The sequence below is a fragment of the Terrapene carolina genome, unplaced genomic scaffold (genome assembly GCF_002925995.2).
Source record: "Terrapene carolina triunguis isolate 2854851 unplaced genomic scaffold, T_m_triunguis-2.0 Scaffold113, whole genome shotgun sequence".
Lineage (NCBI taxonomy): Eukaryota > Metazoa > Chordata > Testudines > Emydidae > Terrapene > Terrapene triunguis.
The window spans coordinates 17,924,142-17,947,677 of NW_020664464.1; the positions used below are offsets into that span (position 1 = coordinate 17,924,142).

At 39.0% G+C, this 23,536-nt stretch overlaps 1 protein-coding gene across 1 annotated transcript in view; it reads right to left on the reverse strand.

The window, feature by feature from the left end:
• Positions 1 to 228: 228 nt before the first annotated feature.
• Positions 229 to 23,536, reverse strand: part of KIF27 (kinesin family member 27) — a 39,488-nt gene continuing 16,180 nt past the window's right edge. Inside the window, exons 6-18 of the mRNA XM_029911723.1 lie at positions 21,304 to 21,510; positions 20,615 to 20,790; positions 20,057 to 20,190; positions 19,256 to 19,411; positions 17,882 to 18,087; positions 17,228 to 17,425; positions 16,726 to 16,836; positions 14,040 to 14,216; positions 13,158 to 13,373; positions 11,363 to 11,569; positions 7,738 to 7,936; positions 6,166 to 6,330; positions 229 to 2,420 (exon numbers count right to left, since the gene is read on the reverse strand). Of these exons, the coding sequence (XP_029767583.1) occupies positions 1,957 to 2,420; positions 6,166 to 6,330; positions 7,738 to 7,936; positions 11,363 to 11,569; positions 13,158 to 13,373; positions 14,040 to 14,216; positions 16,726 to 16,836; positions 17,228 to 17,425; positions 17,882 to 18,087; positions 19,256 to 19,411; positions 20,057 to 20,190; positions 20,615 to 20,790; positions 21,304 to 21,510 (2,616 nt within the window). The 3' untranslated portion in view covers positions 229 to 1,956. The remainder of the gene's footprint in view (positions 2,421 to 6,165; positions 6,331 to 7,737; positions 7,937 to 11,362; positions 11,570 to 13,157; positions 13,374 to 14,039; positions 14,217 to 16,725; positions 16,837 to 17,227; positions 17,426 to 17,881; positions 18,088 to 19,255; positions 19,412 to 20,056; positions 20,191 to 20,614; positions 20,791 to 21,303; positions 21,511 to 23,536) is intronic.

The window sequence follows — 23,536 nt, forward strand, 5'->3', positions numbered from 1 at the left end:
AGTTTGAGGTATATGATAAAGGCTCAGTATGTGTCTTTAACAGGTGTGTTTCAGATAGCTGGTACTGTGATGTAGAAAACTGAAATTAAGGTTTTTAATACATTTACTGTATTTCCATGTATTGCTTTAGCATACATGTATTAAGTTATGAATATTAAATACATTTATATAAAATTTAACATTACTAAGCCTCAATTATTTAGACTTACAGTGTAGTAAAAACTCCTAACCAAAACCACCAACCAATTAAAAAAAACAAAAACAAACCTCCAAATCCCTTATATCACAATTCTACAGAACAATATGTAATAAGTCCAGTTTTCAAGGATACAATTATATAGGCCTTTACAGGGCTGCAAAATGGTTCATCAATATGGTTATAATACAGTTTTGTGCAATCTATACAGAAAAGACCAACAATTGTGTTATAAGACAGTCAGAGCTGTTACATGTTACAACATGATCTCCTGACATGGTAAAATTTGCTCTGCAGACAGGCCTTTAATGGCCTGAAGCATGGGAAAATGAAGTTCTCTTTCTCTCAGTGGTCATGTACTGTGTACTGGAGGCTTCAATCCAAGATTCCTTAAGTATATCAGCAAATAATCTCAGTTCAGACTGGAGAGATTTACACTGTTGCTAAGTGCAGCAAATAATTCAGGATAAAGTTTTCAAATATGGGTGCTTAAAGTTAGGTCCCTACATTAAAAATGGCCTGGTTTTCAAAAGTGGTGAGCTCTGAGGTGCTTATCACCTTTGAAAGTCAGGTCACTTTTACTTAGGAGCCTAAATATGAATGTAGGTGCCTAACCTATAACACAAATTCAAAAACCTTGGCCTCTGCCTTCAAGTCAGCTCAGCTAACTAGCTTCTTGTGAATGATCACTGCTCTCTTACAAAATACTATTCAACTTATTATCCAGAACTAAACAAACTAGTTGTAAACCAATGGATCTGTGTACTGTCTGCTCTGAAGTAGATTTGGATTTTAAAAGAATGATTTATATTTCCTTCTAAATGAAAAGTTGTGAACCATTATTACCAATAACAATGTATTATACTGTACTGCTGGCTTACCTTAAGATGCTGAATTTTTGGTCCCATATTTTACCATTTCAATAGTACACAAACATCACACTTCAAAGCTAGATATGTCAAATGTTTAAAAAAAAAAAAAAGCCCACAAACAAAAAACACAAAAAGTGAAATAAGTAATTGCATCAATTTCACAAATAAGGCATAATACTTGTTTCGCACAGAGCTTAAAAAAGTTTATATAAATATGTAAAGAAAAAGACTGTAAAACAGTTTTTAAGGCATGTTTGTCTCATGCAATATAATTCTTACATAAGAGTAAGTAATTAAATACTGAGGAAAAAATAAAAATTATTTGAAATATTTACATATACCTTTTGAGGAACAAACGTAGTTTTAGACCCTGACTCTGATATCAAGCATATGCTATGTATTGATGGGAATTCAGTCACTGCCAATTACTAGGTGCAGGTCCAGTAGCCAAGCTTTTAAACTATGTATTTTGCAAATTACCATGGACCTTAATGTGTTTATAAACAATTAAAGTGAAATTACCTTAGTCACAGAATATTCTTGTACAATTCAATAGTCTTCAATCTTCACTAACGTTAACTTTTGAAAAATGCACCAGAACTTAGAGTGATTTGGAAAACCAAGGAATATAAAGTTTTTTTTTCTCTCAGGAATAAGAAGCTTTTTAATCATGTGCCTGTTTGTGGTTGTGCCAATAAGAAAGGGTCTCAGATTCTTTGAAACTGCATAAGCGCAACAAACACATATGATCTCTGGTGTTCTGAATATCAACAGTTACAGAACAATGGTTCATTCACCTGTGGCTGCTAGTTGACTAGTGCATGAATAAAGGAAATGTAATACAGTGATTCTAGTAGCATGTGCTGCTAAAAATGTGTCAAAGAATAACTATATCTTGAAGTCATTAGATTTTCTGGACATTTCAATGGAATCTGCAGCAACAGAATTGACACTGACTCCAAGGCTGGAGCGCCTCAGTGATAGTTCGGATGCAGGAATATGCCGTAATTCTCGGCGAGACAGTTTTACTGGAGTCACTCCTTGAAGCTGTGTTATGATCTCTTTTGTCTGAGAATGAGAGAATAGTTGAGGATGAGATTTTGAAGAGCGTACTTCATCTGGTCCTGCTTGGTCTTCAGTACTACTTGATAAACACCCTCTATTGTGTGCTAGCTCTGAAACATCTTCTTCAAGCTTGTATGAATTCTGCCACCACCTTAAACCACTTGCTGGGCTGTCTGTTTGTCTTAATTTTCCTGATTGTTTGTTACTTTCAGGTTTGGACGTCAATTTGAATTCTTCTGAAGAAACTTCTGCTTCTTGGCTCAGTATCCTGTTAGCAGCATCATTATCTAAAAGGAAGTTTTCCGAGAAGCAAATGGTTAGGATACAATTCATATGAGAATCCTCCCAGTCAAGGAAACATTGTTTTACAGAACATTAACTAGGACATATAGTCTTAGGGCATTAACAAGATTAAATGTGAAAACTGTCCCCAATAATAACCATTCAACAGTGGTGTATGCAGTGTAGTTGTAGCTGTATCGGTCCCAGAATATTAGAGAGACAAGATGGGTGCGGTAATATCTTTTGTTGGACCAACTTTTGTTGGCGAGAGAGACAAGCTTTTGCACAACATTGGTGGCATTTTTTACAGCCTGCTAAACAAACATCTCATGTATAATGACAGAAGGTAACTAGCTGTTACTTCCATCCACCTAGGCCAGCAATTCTCAAACTTCATTGCATTGTGACCCCCTTCTGACAACAAAAATTACTACAAGACCTCAGGAGGGAGGACCGAAGACCAAGCCCACCCGAGCTCCACTGCCCCAGGGGCGGGGGGCAAAGCTGAAGCCCAAAGGCTCCTGCCCTGGGCAGAGGATATGTAACCTTAGCCCTGGGTGGTGGGGCTTGGGCTTCAGCCCTAGGCAGTGTGGCTTGGGCTTGAGCTTCAGACTTGCTGGGGTCCAGAGCCAACCCCAGCCTTGGCGACCCCACTAAAATGGGCTTGTGACCCACTTTGGGGTCCCGACCCACAGTTTGAGAACCCCTGGGTTTAGGCATTTATACCTGGCTCTTCACCATTTTAACTTGTAAGTGCACCTGACCTAATGGACTGATGCATAATGGGTTAAGTTTTCAAAAGCAGCACCTAAAATTACTCTTGTAGTTATGCAAGCAAATGCACAAATCTGCAAGTTCAATTATAATGTGCATGTTCATTTCTTAGACTTTTTTGAAAATCTGGCCAATAAATTTAAATCAGCAGAAAAAATAGATTTTATTCTGTTGCATGAACACATACAACAACAAATCCAAGAATAAACAAAAAGCAAGGTGAGAAGTTTAATGGTAATATTATAAGAAAACTGAACCGCTATTGGATTTTGTATCATTCCCATCAAAAATGTATTTAGAAAAATTAGATTGTTCCAGGGCTCATGCATTTTTCTTTGATTACATGGTCAGGACTAGTTTTTGGAGAAATTCACTCGTCCTGAAAGATGTGCTTATCTAACAATTAAAAACCTCTATTATAGTCTTTTCCACATTCAATTAGAATCAGATCTCCTGTAATACTAGAATTTGTGGCTAATGTTCTATAGTGTAATGAACTTGTTGGCTCATTACACCACCTCAAATGAGCTAGAGGGAAAGGATTCGTCCATAAGAGCACGTCCTCAAGGTCTCCATTCTGAAGCACTTGGAGGAGAGGAAGGTGATCAGGAACAGTCAACATAGATTCACCAAGGGCAAGTCATGCCTGACTAACCTGATTGCCTTCTATGATGAGATAACTGGCTCTGTGGATATGGGGAAAGCGGTGGATGTGATATATCTTGACTTTAGCAAAGCTTTTGATATGGTCTCCCACAGTATTCTTGCCAACAAGTTAAAAAAGTATGGATTGGATGAATGGACTATAAGGTGGATAGCAAGCTGGCTGGATTGTCGGGCTCAATGGGTAGTGATCAACGGCTCAATGTCTAGTTGGCAGCTGGTATCAAGCGGAGTGCCCCAGGGGTCGGTCCTGGGGCCGGTTTTTTGTTCAACGTCTTCATTAATGATCTGGATGATGGGATTAATTGCACCCTCAGCAAGTTCGCAGATGACACTAAAATGGGAGGAGAGGTAGATATGCTGGAGTGTAGGGCTAGGGTCCAGAGTGTCCTAGACAAATTGGAGGATTGGGCCAAAAGAAATCTGATGAGGTTCAACAAGGACAAGTGCAGAGTCCTGCACTTAGGAAGGAAGAATCCCATGCACTACTACAGGCCAGGGACCGACTGGCTAAGCAGCAGCTCTGCAGAAAAGGACCTGGGGATTACAGTGGACGAGAAGCTGGATATGAGTCGACAGTGTGCCCTTGTTGCCAAGAAGTCCAACGATATATTGGGCTGTATTAGCAGGAGCATTGCCAGCAGATCGAGGGAAGTGATTATTCCCCTCTATTCGGCATTGGTGAGGCCACACCTGGAGTATTGCGTCCAGTTTTGGTCCCCTGACTACAGAAGAGGTGTGAACAAATTGGAGAGAGTCCAACGGAGGGCAACGAAAATGATTGGGGGCTGGGGCACATGACTTATGAGGAGAGGCTGAGGTAATTGGAGTTATTTAGTCTGCAGAAGAAAAGAGTGAGGGGGGATTTGATAGCAACTGTCAACTACCTGAAGGGGGGTTCCAAAGAGGATGGAGCTAGGCTGTTCTCAGTGGTGGCAGATGACAGAACAAGAAGCGATGGTCTTAAGTTGCAGTGGGGGAGGTTTAGGTTGGATATTAGGAAACACTATTTCACTAGGAGGGTGGTGAAGCACTGGAATTGGTTACCTAGGGAGGTGGTGGAATCTCCATCCTTAGAGGTTTTTAAGGCCCGGCTTGACAAAGCCCTGGCTGGAATGATTTAGTTGGTGTTGGTCCTGCTTTGAGCAGGGGATTGGACTAGATGACCTCCTGAGGTCTCTTCCAACCCTAATGTTCTGTGATTCTATGATAAGACACTCAAGGGACAAGTGGGGAGACAGGGACCCAGATCAGCATACAGCCAAAAGAAGGCACTATGTTACCCAGAATGGCCCAGAAAAGGTGACATTTTGGAAGCAGAACTGATCGGGCTCAGAAAGAAACAGAGGACCAGTGAGCAGCAGGCTAGAATCAATGATCTGGTTCTCTGGAGGGATGGTCAGGGGGAGTAGCCTGTAACCAGAAGACATGAGGCCGGCAACCACTTAAACAGGATTACAAAAAGACAACATGAGGAGGGCCCCCAATTAGGCACGCTATAGGAGTGAACATTGGCCAGTGGGATACACAGGCCAATACTTAATTACCCTCTAATGGTAGGATGGACTAGAAAGGGCACCCTAGGTAATAGGCCTGAGAAGCTCCTCCACTGTACGGTTGCCTTTGGTTCCCCCTCTGCTGGGCTGTACTCTAGAGCCAAGTTAGGAACTAATGCGTTTATCTTTTTATTGTATTTGTTTAAACCATGATACCTAGGGTATCTACATCCTTTCTACTAGACCTAGTAAGGATTCCTTTTTTACTTACTAGAAGTCTCTGAGTATTCAATGGGAACCCATCAAGAGGTAAGTAATATCTGTGTAGCATAATACTTGAAGCAGCTACAGTGCTTGCCTCAGAGTCAGTGGTACACATCACATGCTACCACATATCTAAAAAAGGGACTGGTGTACCTCAACATTTACAGTAACATCCTGCAGTGGGCTCAACTACAGTACCATTTGAAAGCTTTCAATTAGTAAAAATCCTTTGTTTTTAACTCTATTTGAGACAGTGAATACTGAAATGTTAGAATCCAGAAAAGCAAGATAATAATCTGATGCAATTTTAAAGGTATAACATATTGCAGACTGTTGAGACTGGAAACAAATGCCTTCTTTCACTTGAAAGCAATGGAAACAATAAATCTTCCTGGACAGATATCACCATTAAAAATTAAACTGAGGAAAAACTGTTTTGCTCAAGTCTTCTCAAATGTAAAAAGTTCAAAGCTTGAGACTCTCTGCATTAGCTGTTTTTGAAATGTCACTATTAAAAGTTGTATATTGTTTCTATTGTGACTACAACACATACTTTTAGTTGGTGCCACCAGCTGACAAAATGACTCTCCCACCAGCTCCTTCAGTTTCTTCTTTAGTTCTCTGCTGGTTTTCTTATAGAAGAACAAGTCTTTTTCCAATTGTTGGACTTTAGCTTCATACAGTTTAAGGGTTTCTGCAATACTTTCACCATCTTGTTCTAAGATAACAACATTAATTTTAGCTTCAAAATGTTTATTTCATTTTTACAGATGCAAATAATAATGCAGAATACAAAATTACAGACTACATCCTACAGCCCACTGCTAGTTTCCCCCCAAAAGTTTAGAATTAGCATTGTAAAAGTTATAATTTACTTCTTAACAGGATTCCGCTGCACAGCAGCAGAAAATGGGAGAATCCAAGTGTCTCCTGGAAGTTGAAGGTACCCAGCGAGGAAACACTAGCACCTTAAAAGATTGGACTCAAAGCCCATGTCTCCATAGTTTGAAGATTTTGGCCCAAGACCTGCTTACTTTACTCACACAAGTAGTTCCACACAAATGACCACTGATTTTGGGTGTCCAACAGGAGACACCTGGGACTTTACTATTCACAAATGTAACAAATCAAGAATTGTTGATATGCGGTATGTCTGGCAAGACAAAAAAAAGGAAAAACCAAGGTGTCTCAAACTGTGTACCCAAAAATCAGCGCCTACTTTTGATCACTGATTTTTTAGGGAGAATTCTGAGAGTAACACATGCAAAGTATGGTCTTTTAATTCTCATTTATATCAACAAGTTCCACGGTTTTTAAAAAGGTCGTTCAATTTCCTGTGTCTAGTGTAAAAACTTTAAAAACTGAGTTTTCCTTTCATACCAGAACTTATATTGTGACTGTGACCCAGCATTCTATCATGCAATAGAATTAGGGCTTGTCTACATTTATAGTGGTGCAATGGCGCAGCTGCACCAGTGCCTCTGTGGCACTTAGGCCTTGGCTACACTGGCGCTGTATAGCGCTGCAACTTGCTGTGCTCAGGGGTGTAAAAAAACACCCCCCTGAGCACAGCGAGTACAGCGCTGTAAAGCGCCAGTGTAATCAGTGCCTGCAGCGCTGCATGCTCGCTCGCAGCGCTGCAAGCTACTCCCCTCGGAGAGATGGAGTAGATACAGCGCTGCGAGACCTCTCTCGCAGCGCTGGCGGCGCGACTACACTCGCGCTTCACAGCGCTGCCGCCCGAGTGTAGCCAAGGCCTAAGTGAAGACACTGCCTTCGCTAAGGGGAGAGCTTTTCCTGTTGGCATAGGTACTCCACCTCCCCGAGCAGCGGTAGCTATGTTGACTGAAGAAGCCCTCCCGTTGACATAGCGCTGTCTGCACCAGGAGTTACGTCAGTATATTTTTATCATTGTATATAATTATAATTGCATTGCTCACAGGTGTGGAAAATCCACACCCCTGAGCAATGTAGTTATACTGACATAAGTTGTAGTGTAGACCAGGGCTGCTTAATAATACAACTGTATGTTGTGGCTACACATGTATGAAGTTTCAACTGAAATGCAATATTTTTTATAGCGAATAAATAGTGTTTGTCAATAGAGACCCTAAGAAGCAAATACCTTTGAAATGATGCAATATTAACTGTATCTTTTGTTCATGTTCTTTCTGCTGGAGGGTCAGTCGCCTGTCACACTGCAGCGTGAGGTGTTCGAGTGCCGATTCCAGTTCACGTATTACGTTTTCCTGTTCTGTGACTCTCATTTCCAGCTCTTCAGTCTGCAGCTGTAATTTACGTTCTGCCTCACGTAGGCTAACAACCTAATAAAGAAATATTCTTATTTTGACTAACAAATAATTCCTAGTAAGGAGTAATCGAAACAGGCTCAGCCAATGCCCTTTTTGAATAAAAAGGAGAAAATCTTGAAGGAATGTACTTTTTTTTTAATAAAACATTTTATTGTACTTACTGGACAGTAGTAGCTTAATGCATATAATATTCATTAACCCATGGGGAATAAGTCTTTATAAGCCATACACACATTGACTGGAAAAAGAATGGTCTAGACTGCACATCCACAGCAAGAGTACGAAAGGCTTACTATAGAGAAGGCTCCTCCTTGCTCTTGGTGGATTCCACAAACATGAAAATTGCTGCACTTTTTTTTTTTTTTTTAATTATGTGTCTAGCCCATACGGTTATGAAGAACCTTAACAATATGAACCAAATGTAAATTAATGTTGTGTTGTCTTCCTCATTTTGTAAATGCCTGTAACAATATGAGGTGTGACCTGTCTATCCAGCTAAATGGATTGTTTACTCTGAAACTTAAAAACAACAATTTAAATGTCAAGGTGGTTAGGCATTTCACTGCTACTAATCTTAACAAAAATATCTAGCTAATGTACTTATCTCGTAATCTCAAACTGCCTCCCACACCTCAGGTAGCAAAAGCCCCAGTTGTCACCTACTCAGCTGCCAAAACCTCCAGCTTGTTTCATGAAAACTTGTGAAGCAGTTATATGTTGTCAATAAAGAAATCTGTAGTATACTGTAAACTGAAAAAACAGAGCCAGCATAAAATAAACTGAATGTAGTATCAAAATATATACAGGTGCTAAATGCAATGACTGTATTAATTTTCAGATTTAATTAATTTAAAAAAATGTAAATTAAAAAGTGAACTGCGACAGAATTTGCAGTCTGTCATACCGACATATTGCAGTATCCAGGTGTCTTGCCACAAAATCAAATCAAACCAGAGAACAGGATGAGTTATTTCTTGGACACCTGTCTGTAATGTATGGAAAGAAAAATTGTGTTCTTATGGGGAACTTCAATTTAGGAGATGTATGCTGGAGGTGTCATGCAGCCAGTAGTAAATCCTCATCAAGTTTCTAAATATTATAGGTTTCAGAGTGGTAGCCATTTTGCTGATACAGACTAACAAGAATGAGGAGTACTTGTGGCACCTTACAGACTAACAAATTATGCCCAAATAAATTTTTTAGTCTCTAAGGTGCCCCAAGTACTCCTCGTTCTTTTTTCTAAATATACCTCTACCCCAATATAACGCTGTCCTTGGGAGCCAAAAAATCTTACTGTGTTATAGGTGATACCGCATTATATCGAACTTGCTTTGATCTGCCGGAGTGCGCAGCCCCGTCCCCCCGGAGCGCTGCTTTACCGCGTTATATCCGAATTTGTGTTATATCGTGTCGCATTATATCAGGGTAGAGGTGTATTATAGATTATAAATTTTCTAACATAAAAGGAATTGCTGCCAACATGAAGTAACAGTTTTGGACCTCATGACACATAAAGATGAATTAATTACTGGACAGGAAGTTGGTGGTTGCCTAGGGACCAGCAATCATAACCTGATTACATTCCATATGTACAACCAGAACTGATTACATTCCATATGTACAAACAGCCTCAAAAAGAGGCTGATTTCCCTGAGAAAAATTATGACCAAAATTGATTGGGAGGAAAAATTAAAAAAAAAAAGTGAATGAAAATTGGGAATTTTCTAAGAAGAGTTTATTAGGTGTCCAAGAGAGTTTATTAGGTGGCCAAAAAGCCATGATTCCACAATCAAAGAGAACAATTTTGGCTAAAGGAAAATCCTGATTCAGTGGCAAAAGTGAAGGAAACAATTAGAAATAAAAAGTTGTATATAACAAATGGGAAAAGTGGGAAATACATAGAATAGCAATCGATATAAGTTAGGAGTTATGAAGTGCAGAAAATTGATATCAGAGGCTAAAGATATCAGGGAAGAATCCATTGCTAGTAGGGCCAAGGACAATAAAAAAGCGTTTTAAGTATATTAAAAACAAAAGAAATCCTAGCAATGATATAGACTCATTACTAGATGGAGATAGTAAAATTGTTAATAATGATACAAAAAAGACAGCAGTGTTCAATAAATATTTCTGTTCTGTATTTGGTAAGATGCAGGATGCACTCATCTCAAATGAGGATGATTAAGTATTCTCAAGTCCACTAGTAACTGAAGGATGTTTGACAACATCTAGGGATAAACATTTTAAAATCAGTAACTCAGATAATTTGCAGCCCCGAGCCCTAACAGAGTTGTTCAGAAGGTCTCTGGCCCACTGATGTTAATTTTTAATAAATCTTGCAATACCAGGTTAATTCTAAAAGACTGGAAGAATGCTAATGTTGCACCAATATTCAAAATGGAAAATAGGATGACCAAGATAACTATCAGCCAGTTATTCTGACATCAATCCCAGACAAAATAATGGAAAAAACAGTCATTAAAGAGTCAATCTTAATCTCGCTCTCTGGCCCAATGAATATTTAAATATTTATGCACAGTAGAACAACTTCAATAGGAGAGTGAGAGAGCCCAATCCCAGAATAACCTATAGCCCAGTGGTTAGGGAACTCTCCGAGAGGTAGGAGACTCAAATCCCTACTCCACATTAGGCAGAGGGGTGAACTGAACTTGGGTCTCTCACATCTGGGGTGATTGCTCTAACCACTGGGCTAAAAGTTATAAGGTGGTGGGCACCCACCATCATTACCTCTTGCTCTTCACTTTTCTTGAGAAAGGTGCCTAAGCCAGGTCAGCCCCAACTCCAAGAGAGGGTTCACAACTGTGAACCCCAAGTAGAGATAAGCACCTATGGTCTTTTTCAGGAGTTTCACCCCTCTCCTTAGCACTGGCTAGTTTAGTCTGTTCCCAACTCAGTGTGCATGCTTTTGTGATTTCCATTTTCTATGCACCTAACTCTGCCCATGCACTGTTTAGGGAGCCTGGATGCCTAACTCATGGTTGTGAATTCCATTATGTGCCAGGGCACCTAAAAGAAGTTAGGCACTGCAACACCCAGTGCTGCAACACCTAAATCATCTAGTTCTTGCTGCTAGAAGGATCAGGACCACATTGGGAAAGGGAGGGAACCCTTACCTCCACATCTGAAAGTAAACACTGTGTAGGCTGGCAACATCTGAAAGGAGGCTGACAAACCTGACATGTAAAAGTTCAATACTATTTACAGAAGTGAGAAACACTGCACAGTATCTGGCTCAATACAGGGGAGACCGAGCCTAACTTCAGCCATCGTCACTGAAAACACAACTTTTAAAATGAAATTTTGTTCTTTTTGGGGGGAGAGGGATAGTTCTAAGAAATTGAACTGTTTCATTTTATTACCTGTGATACCAGTGAAAAATAAAATTCAATTTAATATTATTCATCAGCCAAAACACACCTTGTTGAAGTATTTGAAGAGAATAGCTCTAAGCTCAGTAGCAGACAGGGAAACTAGTTTTCCCATTACATTGGCCTCACTCTGTGTAAGGATTTGAGATGAGCCTCTAAGTGAGAGCTGGCGATTCTGAATATTTTCATTCTTGTAGTCAATGGCGGCCTCCAACGCTTCAATCCCTTCTTCCAGTTGGAAAAGGACATGTTCTTCCTACAAATAAAAGCAGAAATGAGGTGCCACTCTCCATTTCAAATAAAAAGCTATGCAAGAGTCAGTATACCCAAATGTTAATATGTTAATTAATTTTATTATATAGACTCTGACTGTTCTGAGAGAAAATGCAGTAACATACTACAAATTGAGAAAAATATTTAAAAAAAAATAAAAGATATTTTTCTTCTTTTTCACTGTGGGTTAAATACAGTACATTACTGAGTGGAGGGCTCACGAAAGAGTCTATACATTGTAAGAGGGACTTACCACACCCCAATTTAAGTTAATTATGCTGATTAGCAGGATTTCTACCTCACACTGTGCTGGAGTCTGGGAATATCCCTAGCAAAATACCTTATTGTCACAATGGAAATTTGGGGATATTTCAGGTGAGGTTTCCTTCTCACAAAACCCAGTGAAAAGTCAAGCGAAGCCCTTATTAATGGATAAATCGCCTCAAGCAATGTCCTAACATAATAAGAACCAGCTGCGAAAAACTGATAGTCATCCACTGAAGTTTTTCTAAACAGTAGGAATTTTTAATTATATGGTTATTTAGATAACTGGTAGGTGTGGGTATTCCAAGAAAGCAGCACATAAAAAATAACTTTAAAAGATCTTGATCTTCTTAATAGAAAGTACATTTAAATTTATAGTAGTAGTCACTATAAATATGCATAAATCGGAGTGTACATTATATACATAATCTTAATTAATAGAAAATCATGGGAGCTACAATTTTCTACCTTTAATTCTCTGTTTTAAGTAGAAAGGAACTTAGTAGCTAACTTATTAGGATCCTGAAATAGAGTGACAGTCTGCAAATGTGTATCTTTTTAGCATAGTGAAGATGAAGTTACATCAGGAGAAGGAAAATGAAAATGAAACACACAAAGACAGAACAATGCTTTTTATTAGTTTTGTTTTTTTAGTGGGTGGGTGGTGGGAAAGGAAACGGAATGTGCCTAGCTGTCTTGGAAGTTTTAACTAGGGTTTGTCCTACAGAGAGAGACATAAATTTGGAGGCAGTTTTGTCTCTTGCTTCCCATGACAGATGTCAGACCACTGGGTCATGAAGGTGATGTATTTTTAATAAGCGTTTCCTGCTGGCCAATCCAGAACAGTACTGATGTCAGTTTCAGTGGCAGCTATTAGACAGCTGTCTCTAAGGCCTAATCTACACAAGAAATTACACTGATTTAACTAAAGATTTAAGTCACGCAGGTTTGAAAGTCCTATTTCAGTTTAAAGACAGAATTGTGATGGCCATCTAGAAAGGAGAAGCACTAGGGGCTCAAGGAAGAAAAACAGTATGCCACAGATAAAAGAACAAGGGAGGGTTGTCAGGACACCAGCTGGAACAGACCTCCAAACCTAAACTTCCTTATCTAGCAAACCAGGCTACTACTGTTGTACTTACTTTAATTCCTTTGAATTTCCTAATTAAAAATTTAATATTTTAACAAAAACAGTTCCAATTTCTCAATTCTAGTTTATCTGATATTTGGAAATATGTTTAGATCATGATTAGTGTGTTATATTATAAAATAGTAACTAACAGTAGCTAATGGCTGTTTTTACTTACTTCAGGGGACAACACTCTACCATCTTTAAGTTTCTCATCCACACTATTTCTTCTTCTGAGCAGCTGGTCCCTTTCTTTCTGAAGAACCTGAACTTCTTGCAAAATCTGTCTCTTCTCTTCACTGGCACTGGTCTGGAGCTGCACACTTTTATCACACAATTCCTTGTCCAGCATACTCAGGCGGGTAAATAATTTCAAGCTATCTTTGTTTAAAGCCTAAAAAAAACCCAAATCCACAAATGATACAAAAAAGCTACCCATAATTAACCAAACCGTACATAGTTTGGATTGCAGGCCCTTCAGGGTAGGAACTGTCTCTTTTCCATGTTTGTAGAGCACCTAGCACAATGGGGCGCCAATGGTATTTGGGCACTATCATAATATAAATATTTACTAACTATAAAAGTGAAGAAACACTCAACTTCAGCTTTCTACATACAGAAAGTTAAATCATAATTTAGTCATCCCCTGTTATAAAGACACCTGCTATTAAGAAATATGTGTTTAAATTTCTATTCATTTTTGCTTTTAAAGCCAAATAATAGCCAAAACAGATATTTTGTTTTCAAATTGCAAAGGGATCAACCAAATTTTACAAAGTATAATACTTTGCACTTACATAAAGGAATTTGTCTCCAGAACTCAAAAGTGTTTTACAGAAGGTGAAGAAATATCATTATTCTACATTATCCCCAATTTAAAAAGTCAGAGAAATGGAGGTACAGAAAAACAGATTAGCTTGCTTGAGATTACAGTGACAATACCAGGGATAGAAATCAGATTACATGAGACCCATACTGCTGCTTCTCTTTCTAATATGTTTTATCTGGACTCTCAAACAATGGTACTGTAATAATAGCTACACATTATTATATAGAGCACCTGGCTAGATCTTAGTTTCTTGATTTCCAAATGGCTCTTCTCTTGTAACAATGCTTCTTTCTTGTTTATGATAGCTTCTCTTTTCTTTAAGTCTTCTTCCAGTTCTGCTAATTCTTGATATTGATGCAGAATCTTCTCTAGTTCTTCATCTAACCATTTCCTTTGCTCTTCCTGTTTCTACATTTCAAAAAATAATTGAGAGATACATAGTATTAGTCAGGGCTCAAAAGTACCTCCTTTGTGCAGCATTCTTTAAGTACAGTATTTTCTCATCTAGAATAATAATTCTGTCAATTTCAGATTTCTATAACTTAATCCAAAATTGACATTCTTAGTGTTAACAGTAACTCTACAAGAGAATCTTGATTTGCAACTCAAGATAATTAAGTTATTTGATTGGAGAAATTTGGAAAACCACAGCAGTATTACATTGCAAAGTCTGCTATGCACATGTCCGTATAAGACAGCCCTTGCTGAAATACATGTTATTTTCCTAATAACACTTCTATAGCTCAGTACAGGGTGTTACATTACATTTCATCGAGACTATTTACTTGTCAGAAAACAGCTATTGAGAAGAAAATGAGAAGCTAAAAGCTACATTAACAACCAAAGTCAGAAAACTAGTGCACTGGTCCTACATCAAGGTCTACTAGCTTGGACCTTATGCCCAAGTGAAGTCCTACTGAAGGCTTGTTTTGAACAGGTTTAATCAATGTTAGGGGACTGGAGAGCTCCAACAGGCCACCCCTTAGATGCTCCTATGTCCCCAGGGTGAGGCACCTTTGTCCTTCTTATTTTAATGTTTATCTTCTTAGCATGTATTTCACATTTTTGGGCAGTAGAGGGAACCATGATTGGGCATGTCTGGACATGCTGTGTATGTGACATAAGAACACAAGGACGACCGTAGTGGTTCAGACCAAAAGTCCATCTAGCCCAGTATCCTGTTTTCCGACAGTGGCCAATGCTGGGTGCTTCAAGAGATTCGGTTGCCCATTTCCAGCTTCTGGCAAACAGAGGCTAAGGACACTATCCCTGTCCATTCTGGCTAATAGACATTGATGGCTCCATGAATTTATCTAGTTCTTTTTTTAACCTTGTTATACTCTAGGGCCTGGTCTACACTGGGGCGGGAGGGATTCGATCTAAGATACGCAACTTCAGCTACGAGATTAGCGTAGCTGAAGTCGACGTATCTTAGATCGACTTAGAATCACTTACTTCACGTACTCGCGGCACGGGATCAACGGCCGCCGCTCCCCCGTCGACTCCACTTCCACCTCTCGCCATGGTGGAGTTCCGGAGTCGACGGCAGAGCGATCGGGGATCGATCCGGCGGGTAGTGTAGATGTACCCTTGGCCTTCACAACATCCTCTGGCAAAGAGTTCCACACACTGACTGCACCAGGGCTCAGGGCTTCAACCCCACAAGAAGGCGCTAGGATTCAGGATTCAGCACCAGGGGGTGCACCAGGGCTCAGGGCTTTGAAAATATTTACTGGAGCTCCACTCCGGACAGCTCTGGCTGAATTTAAGCCCTGCTTGTGGCCATCAGAAGGTGCATGCATAACTTAAAATCAATGGGGGAGTGTTACAGCTAATCTTTGTGGTGGAGAGGTGACAGACTCTGAACAGAGAGGAAGGTGCATCTGCTTCGCCGGACCACCAGCAGGGAGTGAGATTCTTTACTTTACTTTCTGTACTGTAGCTCAGGATCACATATTTGGATTCTATTGTAGTTTTCAATAAATGGTTAAAATCCATCTAGTCTCTCTCAAACTTAACTGAATTGCACTGGGGAAAGGGAAGCTCATAACATCAACAAAGTACAGAAAATAGCATCTAGAGCCAAAAAGCTGGCTATATTAGCTCCCAACACTCCTAATGCCGGAGCAGACAATACTGCAGGGATTCGAGAGAATACTGACCATAGGCAACCAGCCCGGAACCAGCACTTCCCTCATGAAGAGCTGGACACAGACAATGATGCCTCTAATTTGTTCTCAGTCTTAAAGGCTTTCTACATCCCATCCTATCACTCACTGCACTCGGTTGCCCATTCACTTTTGGTCCTATGTTCAGGCTTGGAATAATCTAGGTGGCACTATCACAGAGGTTGCTACACTAAAGTTGCCACAAGTAACAGAAGCTCTATGAAGAGAACCTTGAAACTGTCCACATTTGGGTGAAAAAAACCAATTCATCACCCTCCAACCCACCAGCTAGCCTCACCTAGTGGATGACCAGAGGAAAGGGTAAAATACCCCTCCCAGCTGCTGGCAAAAGACTTTTACAACTCTGAGCAACAATCAGCTGCAATCCAGAGCCTTTAAGGAAGTACAGCAGAAACCTTAAACCCCTGTGCCAACCAGAAACTAAGTTCATTGTACCACAATAAAGCCAAATTAAAACCATCACTGAGAGCAAGGGGAGGCAGGCAGAAGTTATTCCTGCTCCCTGCTGGAGGATTACCTTTCTCTTTACCTCTGGTGGCCAATTTATCCCTGTTTCAAGGAAAGAAGGGCATCTAACAATTGATTTCAGTACAATTTCTGCCAATTAGCAAACAGAATCTTCCCTCCTCCCCCACAAGGCTAATCAAGAGCTGGGGTGGGGGAAGATGAGTTTTGTCTCCCCGCTCCTTGCTTCTCACAGCCCCCCAAATTTGGAATAAATTAGCTACCTGTAACTGCTGTGAAGTTCCTGCTGAGTTTTTCTTCTTTTTAAAAGCAGCAATCTCTTCATTTTTAAGTTTGAGAATTTTCTGCTGTTGCTCTGTCTTTAACTGAAGTTCCTGTAAGTAAGAAGATAAAACTATTTTCCTGGCCTCGTTGAGTCTATTGTCATCAAATTTAGTTTTTTTCTGAAGGAGCCCATGTAGGTATATAAGATATAAGATTTTCATTCCACTAATGGAAGCTGTATTGTAATGATAGGAGGTGGATAGTAAAATAAAAAAGCATGAAGAAGAAGAAAGTAATTTGTAAAAATTGTAGGTGAAAAGATTTTTTATGCATATTCTTCATTTTTCCTATCTTGAAAGGCATTCTTCATTTTTCTTATCTTGAAAGGCATTCCTTGTATTTATCGGAAGCCTTACAGTTATGCATCATGATCTATGAGAAAGTAACAGGGTGAAATTGTACTATATACTTATCCATTGTACAGAAAAGAAAGCCTCTTACTTTGATTTGCTGTTGGTCCCGTGCAATCTCTGCCTCAAGAATTTTCTTTTTTTCACTCTCCTCTCGCAGTCTTTTCTGTAGCTGGGCCTGCTGATGCCTCATATGATTCACAGTCTGCTCAAGTTCTGTAGCCCGTTTCTCATTTTGGGTGGATAATGATGCCAACTTCTTAGTGTCCTGTTGCTTCTTCTGTAAGACCTGAATTCACATGGCATATTTCAGTCTAAAAGCATGAACACTTAAAGAAACAAAAACACATCTTAGGACAGATACCAGTAAACAAATCCACTGATATTTGCACAGATTTAGGATTTTGTGTGGCATTTTGATAGAAGCCTTGTGCTACAAAGCAGATGGTTTGCAAATCAATTTAAAGCATTCTCCCTACATTCTTACCTACTGCCAAACACCAATAATCTCTTTTTTGTCCACCTTTCTAGTAAGAAAATACACTTCTCACATAAAGATATTGTTAGATACATTCAAGTACCATCTATTGGTACATTAAGGGCCTGATTATCTACTGCAATTCCACTGACTTCAATGGAGTCACATTGGCATAAAACTTGTGTAACAGAGCAGATGATTAGGCCCTAAGTGTTCTATGGGATACAGCAGTAATTTATAACTCCTAAAGACAAAAATCAAAACTACCTGCACTTTTAATTTAGCTGCATCCATTTTCTTCCGAAACTCTTTTTGTAACTTGGCTTTCTCAGCGACGTCTCTCAGCTCCTTGTTCTCCAACTCCTGAAGTTGCTTTTGTGTTTCAGCTAATTCCATCTTGGCTTGCTCACCTTCATGTTCCAGTTTAGTTATTTTCAAAGAATACTGCCTGCTTACAGACTGAGAATCATTGCCTTAAAAACAAAATATTACAAAATTGTTCGAAAAAATTGTGTTATTGAAAAAAACAACCAGCTATTTCCAAATTCCATATGAAAATTTAATCCTTAATTACACATCTAAAGAATTTATTACTACTTAGCATTTATTTCTGGTAATACCCACAATGTACCAGACATGTTCCAACCAGAAAAAAAGGCATAGTTCCTTTCCCTAAGAATTCACAATTGAATACCCTAACAAACAGGCAGAAGGTGGGGGAAGGAGTACAATATACCGATGAGATGCCAGATGTTGATAGGGCTCACCTTGATAGTACAAAGTATTTATAACCCAGTTACCAAAAATATACATAGACTATTCTCAGTAACACTCTTGTCATTATTGGCAGCTAGTTTCTGGCAAGTGTCAAAGTAGAAGTAGATCTTCAAGAGGAATTTGAATACAGCCAAGTTCAAGAAGGACATTCCCTCCGTAGGACATGACATGGGAAAAGTGCAGAGATAATTACAGAACAAATAATAATTAGGAAAGCACACCAAATATTTAATGAAGGTATTTAATAATGAATGTATGGTGGGGCCCCAACCCACATCTGGGGCCCCAGGTGCCATCATAATACAATTAGTAAACAATTATTCATAAGTGACAAAAACTTAATTATTTTATAATAGTCCCCACTGAACAAGATTAATTACAGACAACTAGGACAATTAAATAGCTAATCCTTACTTTCATTCGTACAGCAGAACCTCAGAGTTACGAACACTAGAGTTACGAACTGACCAGTCAACCACTCACCTCATTTGTAACTGGAAGTACACAATCAGGCAGCAGAGCCAAAAGAAAAAAAGCAAATACTGTACAGTACGGTACTGTGTTAAATGTAAACTACTAAAAAATAAAGAGAAAGTTTAAAAAAATTGACAAGGTAAGGAAACTTTCTGTGCTTTTTTCATTTAAATTAAGATGGTTAAAAGCAGCATTTTTCTTCTGCATAGTAAAGTTTCAAAGCTGTATTAAGTCAATGTTCAATTGTATACTTTGGAAAGATCATAACATTTAGTTCAGAGTTATGAACATTTCAGAGTTACGAACAACCTCCATTCCCGAGGTGTTCATAACTCTGAGGTTCTACTGTATATGTTTTTAATTCAAATGTGCTTTACACAAGTCAGTTACCTGTTTTCACTATTTCTTTAATGAGTTCCTCCTTCATTTTGATATTAAGTGCAAGTTCTCTCATCTTTTTCTTGGCCTCGGTGAGTCTCAGCTCTGAATTCTTTAATTTCTGCCTGTTTATTACATGACTCTTACGGAGGCATTCAATCTCTTCACCTTGAAAGAAAGGGGCAATGCTGAGAAGAAAGATCTGGAACACGCTATCTATCCAGAGGACGAAATTCTGGCCTATTCTCTGCATATACACTGGGAAGGGAATCAGAAAGACAGGATACAGGGAGTCTCTTCCTCACCACCTGCCAATTGCGCAAAATCAGGACAGGATACAGAGTAGGAGCACTAAGTTGGGAAAGAAAGATCCTTGGCTAACATACCCACTGATGCTCCAAAGGGGAGCGAATAATGTACTTACAGCCACATGTGGCCTTCTACAAGTTGCTTCACTTTTCTGTCTCAGTTTATCTGTGAAACAGGGATAATACAACTTACCTCCATCACTTACAAAGGTGTTGTGAGGATTAATTAAATATCTATACGGTGCTCTGGATATGTGGCACACTATATAAATGCTATATATTATTTTTAAAGCACCAACCAGTAAGAACATGAACGTACTTCACATGTACTTCAGAAAAAAAGTATTTAAAAACAATTCCAAATTAGGACATCACAAGTATTTTTATTTTAAAGTGCATGTTTGAATGGAAAAGATTAATTTACTGTAATAACACTAAAAATGTAAATTTTCATGGTGTGACATAAGCATGTTAGTATCTCATAATTTCCATTTGTAATTGTTACCTGTGACAGTGTCAGTCTGCAGTATGGTTTCATTTGGTAAACTGGACTTGTGCATTTGGAATTGTAGATCATCCAGTTGAAGAGGAGAACAAAGAAGAGCCTGTTTTCGTGTCCATGTGCGGTTTATGGAGCGCCTAAGAAAAACCAAGCCATATTCCAAATTTGGTTTTTTTTAAATGTCATGCCAGATTATGTAATCCTAATGCACTAGGTCCCGAATCTACAAAGACTTGCATGCTAAAATCTACTTTTAACACCACCTGCTTCCCTCAGGTCCTGCAAGTAGACATATTTATTCAAGACACATTATGCAAGACATATTTATTCAAGTGAAGAGGCATTCAATCTAAAGCTATGTTAAATGGAATAGAGTAGGTCATTAGCAATACCTATTGTGTTAACTTATTTTGTGATGTCAGGAGGTTCTACAAATTTACATAAAACAACACTGTAAACTGGCTTCATGATATGCCAGTATTTGGTAGGAATATACCCATTAAATATCTATTTTTGAATGAAAGCTTTAAAGACTGAATAAAACAACAACAAAAAGATTACCTAAATGCTGATTTCTTTTTGCTGTCTGTGTTCCTTTCTTCTTCATCACTATGATCAGAGAAATGGCAGTGAAGGACTTCATCTTGGTCTTCTATATGACCCAATATCATTTGCCTGCGAGTCTGAAATCCAGCTATTACTCGGGCCAATGAGTAAGTAGGAGGACTGGTGTGTACCTTCCAAGAGACCCCAAAAATAAAACCAGGTGCAAAGTCACTTGCAGAAAACTAGGAATATTTAGAGCGGATTTTTCAAATGGACTTCATACATAAATCTGCTAAAAATGAGGGGGGTTGTGCAAGTTTTCTGGATTTCTTTTTGGAGAAACCTTTGAGAATTTGGTTCCAACTGTTACAGAATGGGATACTGGCAAGTAAGTACATAGCACTCTTTTCTTGGAATTAGTACAGAATAAATATATCATTATTAGTAATTATTTGTATTTTAGTAACACCTAAAGGCCCACTCAGGAATGCAGCCCCTTTGTACTGGAGGTTGTACAAATACATTTGCATTGGATAAATTGGTGCTGTGTATGTTGCCACAGATCAGAAATTAACGTTTCACACTTAATGGGATAAAAGCAGAAAATGTCAATACAACTGTTAGTATCGCCTTTCAACTCTTGTACCAAAATCAGAATAATTACAAAATGAAGGAGAAAAACAAAAAATGTGTTTAGTCATTACCTTTCGGGACTCCAGTCCTGGAGCCATATGAATGGAATGTACTAAACTATTAGTGAGTGGCACACTATATGGTCTTCTTGCAGATGTCACAGCAGCTGGCCCATCTCCACAAGCACCTCTGGATACTGAGGCTGTAGTCATGGTAAGCTTCTCTAACTTATCTTTCAGCTGATCAATAAGGAGTTGCTGCTCCACCATTTTCTCATTCTCAAAAACAAACAAAAAAACCTAGTAGGTGCCAACTCTACCTTATATTTACATTACTCTAACCAAAAACACATTGGTTTGAACGGTAAAGCTATTAGCAGGGTGCTGTGTTTGATGTAGCACACTGATCCTAAATTCTCTTGCAAGGCATAAGTTTATGCAATGCACCAGTGCTAACTTCAAACAGAAAATTGATGGCGGTGTTAGTTGATTGCAAAAATCTTTCAATTCTAAAACATATAATTTTAATTAAATTAATCTAAAAATATGCACCACATAACGAACAAGCTTCAAAAAGGTTTGTTAAAAACATGTCATTAACCCTTTCAGAAAAGTCCATCTCAGGTATGTTATTTAAGATTAACAAGAGCTGGAGGGGATACTTATGAGTCCATATTTGCTTTATTAATGCATAACTGGAAAAGAACAAAATATGAGTCAGCCAAAATTGATATTCAAAATGGAAGTTACAATCCTAAAGCATGGTGTGTATGTTTGCTCAGCAAGTAGTTCCATTCAAGTAAGTGAACTCATATAAATAAAAGTATGCACATAAACGTTTGCAGGATCAGGACTTTGGTTTGATCTTGCCTGCCCCACACAACTCTGCCAGTGATGCTAATCTGGAGAACCTACTTTCTGCCTTTCCCACAAGAGTCTTTGTGCATTGTTCAAAACTGCCCCTTATTCAGGAACCATCATCTCTGAACTGATCCATAAAGTAATTATCTGATCTTTCTTCAAATCCCTCACCAAGATCCACATCTTTCATAACACCTACAAAAATTCGGTAACTAACCATGGAGAAGTTAATATGACAGTCAATAAAAGACAGTCAATATGAAGATATTTAATTATAAAACATATATAATATTGTCCTATTTTGAGTGCATCTTTCTTACTCCTCTGAGCCTTTCCCTGCTGCCTGTTCTTTGCCAGAGACTTTCCCTGCTGTCGGAGTCTTTCCCTGCAGTGGGGAGCTACTTTCCCCCCCTGCCAGAGCCTTTCCCTACTGCCAGAGTCTTTTCCTGTAGTGGGAAAACGCTCCAGCAGTGGGGAGGCAGCAGGACTCTACACAGCTAAAAATAGGGCTGTAGACAGGAAGGCCTGGCTTGGGCGAGCAAAGAACCGTGTAAGCTATGTAGCTGGGTACATATCCACACCCTTCACACAGGTCTGTACTCTCCTTGCCTAAGTCATGCCTCACTGTCTACACTGCTACTTAAACCCCTGCTGGGGGGGCGGGGGGAGGGAGAATACCCAAGTACACACTCTACATGCCACCAAAAAAGCATGCAGTGTAGACGTAGCCATAGACAAGCTGTGTCCTCCTCATGCTGCCTGCGTATGAACAGGAGGATCACAATGGAGACAATCTCCCTGCTCTTACTTCTGTTGCCTGGCACCACAGTGGCTCATAGAAGCTGGGAGAAGCAGCTGCAGGGGAAATCTTGCTCAGACCCTCATTCCCCAGGATGGAGCAGTCTCAGTATACATGGAATCTTTGAGAAATTTAGCTGCAAAATGCTTAACAAGTCTCCACTGATCATGTGCAAACTGACAATTTTCAAAGGATTAAAAATCGGCCAGATTTGAATGTTTTTTCCATGGGAACAACAGGGCAATCCCCTGCCAAATTTCAAGTCCCTGCTCCAAAACACAGTAGCAGTAGAATTTCGCAGCTAAATGTTTGTAAGAATTTCTTTTTAACACAGAAAAAGAATGTATTTTTCCCTAACTTCATTCTCAAAAATGACTGAAATGTTTCAACTGAAATTAAAATAAATAAATAAATAAATCAGACACACCCAACATGGAAAATTTTAGTCCAACTGGTTTAAGTTTGGAAAGTTTATAACCTATTGAAAACAGGGTCTTATAATGGGAAGTGTCAGGCAACATTCAGTTGCACATGATATGATATTTGCACATAATACCACATATATGTACTGCAATTTACTTTTACAGTTCTGATCCAATTGGAAGTGCCAATCAAATCACATATTCCTGTGAATGCCATTAAAAA